Consider the following 9,125-nt stretch of genomic DNA (forward strand, 5'->3'; position numbering starts at 1 on the left):
AATACTCCGGCATCGGGCCCCGCTCGGTATACATATAAGTTTCTCTTAGGCCCCGCCTGTCTCCGAGGCCCGCCCGCTAAACACATACAATCGTATGACACGCTAACACATAAAGAAACATACTCTATTGTATCCCTGTCCTAAGAAACATACTCTTATAATAATGAGATACAGAACATCGTTCGTACTACGAAATATTTTTAGAAGACTTAGGATACCATACACTCCTTCTAATTCATAATAAACTTTTGCATCCATGACTAATTCGGCTATCAATGTTACTTATTATCCAAGTTTTTTTTTTTAGTTTTTAGTTCTATAACATGGTATATATTTATTGATATTATTAATTAGTTAAATCTTTTACTATTTTACGTTAAACATTTGCTTAACTAGCTCGTCTGGTACACTGCACAAAATATATGAACTGATTGCCAACCTATTTGTCCTTCTTACAATGTAAACTTGATTGACATATTTACCATTTATTCCATGTGTAGTGTTTCCATTTACACTACTTTTGAGAATTCATCATCTTCGTTTTTTAGTTTTGCTCAAGCTTTACTCCTCTTATATAACACAAACAACCCTCTTGCTAACAAAAGTTTGGCTATAGAATGTTTACTCTAACTGGGTAATTAACAGACTCTAGCCTCTTTAAAAATGTGAATGCTAACTCTCATTATTTAGCCATCCTATTTGCAGAGCTTTACTGTATTCGTATACCTTCAATCACAATGCCTTCCATCCGGTTACCTGCATTCATATCACCATCTACGAAGCTCAAAGGTACCTACCTACACCATTGATCATATGCAATTTAGTTGACATGATATATATATATATATGGATATGCGTTTTAGTTTCTTTAGTTTTTCCCAATATGAATCATGAAGTACTATAATTGCAGTTTAAAATCTTTGGTACATGGCTATTTAGTAATATTATGTATCAGAAAACTGTAATTGCCGATAATCATTCATGAATTTTGAGTGAATTAGTTTTATTCGTGAGTGAAAACGAGAAATCAACAAGTGAACCACCGATAGGAAGGAAGTCCTCACGCTTTTAAGACTTATGTTGGCATCTTCATGCTTTATGTGCTTTCTAAATTGCATGCAAATAAGATGATTAACTGAATTCATGTGTCCCCACACACCATGTTGCTGGAACATGACACATGTTTTTAAAATTTATTTTCATTGAGATTAATATCTATAAGTTTCTCTATGTTTGGGGAAATATATAAAGATATGTATCTTATAAAATAAGATTATATGTTTTTTATTGTTTGTATGTGACTGTAAGGATGTTTTTTATTCTGTATATGTTTTGGATTTTTACATGATAAGATATGATATACAGTTTGAAACTTTTTTTGTAACGCATGTTGCATTTTTAGTAAAGGTGTCAAATTGAATTGTTAGTTTGGTATTCTTGTCTAATACAACGCAATAGCGTTTTTTTTTTTTTGATAACACAAACACGACTTAATAAAAACACAATAACACAACAAAAAATAAAAATAAAATAATCATTTGTATAATGTCATACGTAAATTCTTGTAAAAAATAATTTAAACATGAGTAGTACGATAAAAGAAAATTAACATAGAAGGCTACTGAATATACACGAACACGACAGGGTACGACGTCATTTTCTCATACACATCACGAACATGAATTCGAAATTTAATTATGTCCTAATTTCGTTTCGTATCGTGTCGACTTTTGTCACCCTTAAGTTTAAGTCTATTATATGTTTTATATGTTTGTATTACTTACTGAAAAGCTAGTTGTTAGTTAGTAAGTCGATAAAAAATTATGTTTGGTAAACCTAGCTGATAAGCTATTTAGAATATATAAAATGACATAAAAAAGTATTTAGAAAATATGTTTTTTTTATAGTTAATTAAGGTTATATTTGGAAAAAAAAAGTCATAAAAAACTAGTTTAAGTATCTTTAAAAAAAACTAACTTAGAACCTACTACTTAGTTTGTAAAACATGACAATATAAAAAAGCTCGAAAATATGTACATACGCTTATATATATATATATATATATATATATATATATATATATATATATATATATATATATTTACTATCTTATAAAAGAAATCTAACTATTTCTAAAAATAGATTGATTATAATAATATTATTTTTTTAAGACGTCCAAATGATGAAGTTGATAGTACAAGTAACCATTAATAAAATAATATTAAATTTTAACCACATTTTGAATTCAAATATTTATCATCAAATCTCCTTATATTTCTCAACAATTTGATATGGTTCCCTCAAATCTCGGATTCATTCAAATTTTGAACCCTTTTAGATATCCTTAAATTTAGCATGTTGATTCAAATATCCCTCCAATCGCATATACCTCTTTGTTCCCTCCTCTGCTATAAAGCCCACCGTCCAGGAACAAAAAATGACTTCATCTCCCAAATAACACCATAGTTTGATTATTTTGTCTTCGACATGTACTTTCTTTTGTAAAATAACATTTTTGTAGAGAAAACATATCACCAAAAGAATTTACACGCCTCGTCGCTTTGCGCGGGTACACTGCTAGTGTGTATATATATATATATATATATATATATATATATATATATATATATATATATAAGTGATGAATAGATACGGTTATACAAATATATGTCATCCATTTTGTATGCAACAAAAGTTTTATTTTGTTAGGTTTAATTCATTAACAACTTGTATCATGTGTATTAAAAGTTTATCTTTTAACATATGATACATTGAGATTAAAAACTACAAATTAACTGATAAATTATATTATAATCTGCCTATAATTATTATTTTTAAAAACTAATATTCAGTTATGAAAACTCAACTTCAAAAAATGAAATCTTAACATATATGATTAATGTTTTAAAAATCGGTTTAACGAGGTCGATCGAAACGATTGGATCGAGAATCAGGGAATGAAACGGTTCAACTATCACCGATTTTACGTTGATTTCTGAACCAGATTGAACCGGCCAGTTTTTAGAAAAATCAGTTGAACCGGTCAAAATAAACATGTTAAACCGAATAAAAACACGTGAAAAAAAACTATTTATATTATAAATTTTGATGTTTTTTTTTTCAAATCTATTTAGTTTTTCTTTAAATAAAAACATATGGTAAATAGTATAAAGTTTTTTGATGTGTTTGTATTCATCTAAAACAATAATTTTTTAAGTATTATGCTTTATTTTCTTTTTAACGTATATGAATTGATGTAAAACACTAAAATGTATGAGTTATGTGTTACTTTATTATATTTGGATTCATCTTCAATTTATTGTTATGTGTTTTTAATGTTTGAAATTGTAAACATCAAATTCATGATTTATATATGTATGTATGTGTAAAAAATAGAAAAATATAGAAATGGGTTGACTCGACGGTCGAACCGGTTGAAGCAAAAACCAATCACCATATCGGTTCAACTAAAAAACCGATTTTTAAAATACTACATATCATATAACTATTTACGCATACAACCTATTTTACAGATAAACATCTATAGTCAATTAGTCATGACTCGATGTTTTAAATAATAGTGTTGCTAACCGTATGATGGATCCAAAAAAAATAATATAAAAATATATTGATAATTTAATTATTTGTTGTAAATGTAAAGTATCTACAACATTAGAACTTATCTGTTAAATTTTTGTCACAATACCAAAGACAACTTTTTTCATCGACTTATTAATGAGATCACCAATTTTTATTATATAATTTTATTACTTTTTTTATACTTTTGCAATGAGTTTATATAACATAAAGTAATAAAATATTTTTGATAGATGAAAATTCACAAGTTAATCGTTAGGGCCATATAATGATTTTTCATATTTTTGATATATGTGTATTAGACAATATAAGTCATTCCTATCATTTGCGACATTTTAATAAATTTTATTATGTGAAAATTATCTATATTATATAATAATGATAACAATAAAACTAACATGTGAGTGTGTGACTATGAGCTCCAGATTCCAGTTACTTATAATAAAAATAATGAAAACAAATTAGAAAATGTGGAATAAAAGAATATGAAATAAACAAAAGCTAAATTTAGTCTATGGAAGCAAAAAGAAGTTATAATCCTCTCAAGTAAAAGCATCTACTTTTTATAGTAAAATCTAAACATTAACAATTTTAAAACTTTAAAACTTTAAATTGCTTCTTTAAGATTATTATTGTTACAAATCACACGATAAAAAATCTGTATATCTTTTTAAAGTAAAAAAAAACCATCCATATTTAATATTTTAAGATCAGCGTATTTATTATTTTATTTCCAAGTTTTAGAAGTACTATTTTTGAAAAAAGAGAGTAGATAGGGGAATACTTTGCGTGTTTATTGGTATGGGAATATTTCTCCCAAAGAAAACTTATGGACCCTCGTAATATGAACGTACTTTATGAAATATTCACATAATTCCATATTTGAGCATGATTTTCCTACTGATTTTCTTAAACATATAATTTTGGGTAAGTTTATGATTTACATCTTTAGTAATCGAAGGTTATTTTAGTAAAGCTGAATATTGCCAATTTCTTAAAATATACTTATATTATAAAATTAAAAAAAAAAAAAAAAAAAAAAAAAAAAAAAAAAAAAAAAAAACATATAATTAAAGTATAAACCGTTAAAATCTCAAATCATCATAAAGTAATTTAAATAGGAAGTTAAAGTTGTTAATTTATGTCTTATGCAAATGATGAAATATGATATAATCTTACATGTAAATGATTAAAATAGATTATGTTTGTGATCAATCAAATAATCACATGACTTTTGTCTTTAAGTTTGCCATCAATATCTCTTCCACGTAGATTTATAAAAAGTTTCTATATATAAGGAATCATACAAGCTTTTGTCTTTCTTGTAGTCACTTCATTTTCACTTTGCTAGCTTTTATTATTACAATTTTGTACAAAATCATATTTTATGCATCATTTCCTTTTCCTTAACATTATATATATCTTTGTAATAAATTTACACATTAAAAAATATTACATATTGAAAATACTTGATATTTTTGAAAGTTAAGATAATTTAAGGGTCCACTACTCTCTCCTTGTATGAGCATGGAAAGTTATAACTTCTTTCACAAGATTCTAAGTTAATATTATTCCCTAAAACATAGAAATAGCTTAGGCTTATTGACTTTCGGATACATTCATGTTTTTTTAGCTTCAAAAAATATTTGAAACATACAATAAACTCAAATATTAATTTTATATATAACTCAAACACTAAAAGTTTTATATCATTAAAAAAATAGTTGGTTTTTACAAAATCAAGATATGGGGTACAACGCATAAGCAAAAATGCAAAATCCAACACAAAATCCACATTCAAAAGCACTTTAATAATGGCCCCACCACAGTCTCTCTTCATTTTCATGAAAAACTCAGGTGACAAATACTCCTCCATGAAAAAAGAATAAAATAATTGCATGGGAGAAGAATATTTTATATTTATATTAGAATTTCGACATAATAAGACTACACATAAAACAGAGCTCTCTCTTCCCCAAAATCTTCCCATATAAAACACATAGAAAACAGAAGCTTATACTCCAAGCACAACATCACCACCCTCCCTTTTTCTTATTATTTATTATTTTTTTTTTAATTTCTTTTAAAATTGATATAAATACATAATTAATATATCCAAACCAAAGAAGCAAAGCATCTCTTCTTCTTCTTCTTCTTGGACACCTCCTTGCTTTCTCCTGTAAGTATCCTCATCTTTCCTTTGCTTGCAATTAACAACTTCACATCTTTTCATCTTCTTTCAATATTTCTCTCATATTTAATCCATATCTTTTTGTGCAAATTCAATCCTAAAGTTTAGAATCTTATGTTATACTTCATTTCAGCCATTAATGTTGCAGAAAATGCATCAGTTTTTGTCTTTCTTGGACTCCCTTCATTCCTATATATCACCTCCTTTCATGAACTTCATCTTCCTTAAAGTTTTCAACTTCCCAAAACTTTAATCACATGAAATTCCACAAAAAATCGACACCCATCTCCCTTTCTTTTTCTGGGGTTTAAGTTTAATCGCTTTTAGTAAAAAAAAATCATTCTTGTCACATTGTTTGTAATTGGAAACAAAAAGAGTGTACAAGTGATCGAAAACCATAATGGATTTTTTGACAGGAGGATCAAAGAACACGTGGCAACCAGTGATGGGAGCTGATACAACCACCTCAAATTACTGGTTAAATTGGAGGGTTTTTCTATGTGTTGTATGGGTTTTAACAGCAATGTGTTTGTCTTCATATCTTATAACAAAATATGAAGGACCCTTGAATGGAAAATCAAGAAATAGAAATGAAGATGAAGATGAAGAAGATAATGATGATGATGATTATGGAGGGGTGTTGTATGATGATGAAGTTTGGAAGCCATGTTTGAAAGGAATCCATCCAGCTTGGTTGATGACTTTCAGAATATTTGCTTTTTTTGTGCTCTTGATTCTTATTATCTTAAACGCCATTGTTGATGGAGGCAGCATATTTTACTACTACACACAGTAAGTTTTCTTGATTTTTCCACTTTATTTTCAAGAATCTTGTTGGGTATTATTAAATTCTTCTTACATCCAGTCAAACTTTCAAGTTCTCCTTTATAACATGCTTTGAATTACCCTCATTTTACCAATTTACCCATGTCGCATTTACAAGAGTATTGATTTTGCTCCAAAAATCCAAAGGGTGTTATAGACATTTGACTAGTGGTTTATGGCTTTATGCATTGTTTAACAAGTATGGACGAAATTGAGCGACTTACACATGTTACAATTACTAAATTACTGAATTTGCCACAAGAGAATTTATTTTAAATTTACCCATGTCACATTACAAAATTAGTAATTTGGCTTCAAAATAATTTATAACCAAAGGGTATTATGGACATTTGACTGATTGTATATGCACCAACCTTAGGGGCCTGACTTTGATTAGTAGGACATAATTATCAACTCTTTTTAAATCCTATGGTGTTTGTTAGTGTCCTGATTTTTTTTAAGATCTGATAACTTTTCGAAAGTAAAATATCAGAATGGCTTTATTCCGATTCTTCAGTTTTATACATTTTATTTATAATATATGTTTTTAACATATCGATTCTAATATTTTCACTTTGATTCTTTTTGGGTGGTAATTACAGGTGGACTTTTACATTGATAACAATATATTTTGGGGTATGTTTCATCAACGTCATCCGATTCTTCTTACACACTCTTTCTCTTTCTCTTTCTTTATTAAAGCTGTTTTATTTTATCTTTTTCTATTTTTTTAATTCAGTTTATCACATTATGTTCTTAATGTTTCTAAATGAACAGATTGGATCCATGTTGTCAATTTACGGATGCTATCAATACCACAACAAAGTCGGTGGTGACAGAAGTGAGGAATTAGACGAAGAGCAAGCTGTAAGAGATGAAATTACCAATTTGCCCCAATCTGGGAAAATCATAGGCGCTAAAAATCGAAGACAGCCTCGCCAAGTCGCCGGCTTTTGGGGGTATACTTTTCAGATCATGTTTCAGGTAAAATTTAAAAAAGGATTAAAATCCCAAGAATACGAATAAAACTACAAAAACTTTACACAAAAAAGGAAAAATCCATAATAATATTTCGTTTTTTTTTTTTTTTTTTTTTCAGATGCAAGCAGGTGCAGTTGTGCTTACTGACTGCGTTTTCTGGTTTATCATAGTCCCATTTCTTGCCATTAAAGATTATAATTTAAATTTTGTAAGTGTGACTTCTTGTTTTTTTTTTTTTTTGAATTGAAAAAATATATATTTTTGGTTTATGTTTTTAATATATGGTGCAGTTCATTATTAATATGCACTCGATCAATGCCGTGTTTTTGCTTGGTGACACTGCATTGAATAGCTTGGTAAGTATTTTTATTTTTATTTTCTGGTTCTTGATATTAAATTAGAATTTAGATTTTTTTTTTTTTTTTTTTTGTATTATGAGACTAAAAAGTTGTTATTTTTCAGAGATTTCCTTGGTTTCGAATTGCATACTTTGTCCTCTGGACCTGTGTTTTTGTTGTTTTCCAGTGGATTGTTCATGCGTGCATAGCACTTTGGTAAAATATCCCTCTTTCTATTTCTCTAAATTTTCATTTATTTGTGTTTTATAGAATCTACTTTTTTTTTCTTCTTAAGACATTACAATTTGTAAAATCTATCCGGTTATAGCCATGAAAAATATTTTGTATATTGATGAAATTGTTAAATATTGTAGATTTTTTAAAAAACGATGTTGTGCTAGGAAAAAAAAATAGGATACTATAATACTTTAACTAATCAATGGAAGTAATTCATTTAACCTTTTTAAAGTGGAATCACTAACCAATGACATGATTTTAATCTTAAACAGGTGGCCTTACCCTTTTCTTGATCTTGCATCTTCATTTGCTCCATTATGGTACGTTCTTTTACAAGAACACACAGTGAAGGTGTTGTGTGTGTGCATGTGTTTTCATCAAGAAAAAACTTTCTAAATAACTATTTTTGATATATATTGATGCAGGTATTTATTAGTAGCATTGTTGCAGATACCATGTTATGGAATTTTTGTTCTTGTGATAAAACTGAAGCATTTTCTCCTGTCTAAATACTTCCCTGATTCTAATCAATACACTCTATGATGATGATGATGACGACGATATACACATGGAGATTTTCTAGTGAGACTGATAAAAATGTTAGAATGTTAATAGCATTCGTAGAGAAATTGGCATATAATTGTTTGCTGTAATTATACGTTATATATACAAGCTTGGAGCATTAATTTTTTTTTTTTTTTTTTTTTTTGTGTGTGTGTGTTGTTATACCAAATAGTACATTGTGCTTTATAATACGTACATTGGATGTTTGATAATTTGATATGGGTGAAAGTGGCATACATGAGCACATGGAAAAAGGGTCATAAGGGATAAGACGCTGTTTGATGGGTTTTATTGTGAAATAATGGGGTGTTCTAGGACCCTGGTCAAAAAGATAGTAAATGAAGGTAGAATTGGGAGCTTTACACGCTTTTATGAACCATATGTTTTTGGGC

General features: G+C 28.1%; 1 protein-coding gene across 2 annotated transcripts; it reads left to right on the forward strand.

Moving 5' to 3' along the window:
- The first annotated feature begins 662 nt into the window (after nucleotides 1–662).
- Nucleotides 663–8,865, forward strand: LOC145042483 (UDP-N-acetylglucosamine-N-acetylmuramyl-pyrophosphoryl-undecaprenol N-acetylglucosamine protein). 2 transcript variants are annotated; one of them, XM_078990923.1, is made up of 9 exons: nucleotides 663–789; nucleotides 6,205–6,580; nucleotides 7,216–7,249; nucleotides 7,391–7,597; nucleotides 7,713–7,802; nucleotides 7,885–7,950; nucleotides 8,057–8,148; nucleotides 8,442–8,489; nucleotides 8,595–8,865. In XM_078990923.1, the coding sequence occupies exons 1-9, from the start codon at nucleotides 738–740 to the stop codon at nucleotides 8,710–8,712; spliced, it is 1,083 nt and encodes a 360-aa protein (XP_078847049.1). In that variant the 5' UTR covers nucleotides 663–737; the 3' UTR covers nucleotides 8,713–8,865. The 2 variants fall into 2 exon arrangements, with proteins under 2 accessions (XP_078847049.1, XP_078847050.1); XM_078990924.1 differs by lacking the exon at nucleotides 663–789 and adding an exon at nucleotides 5,552–5,776.
- Nucleotides 8,866–9,125: the final 260 nt, after the last annotated feature.

The sequence above is a fragment of the Lactuca saligna genome, chromosome 4 (genome assembly GCF_052625555.1).
Source record: "Lactuca saligna cultivar CGN05327 chromosome 4, ASM5262555v1, whole genome shotgun sequence".
NCBI classification, from domain to species: Eukaryota; Viridiplantae; Streptophyta; class Magnoliopsida; order Asterales; family Asteraceae; genus Lactuca; species Lactuca saligna.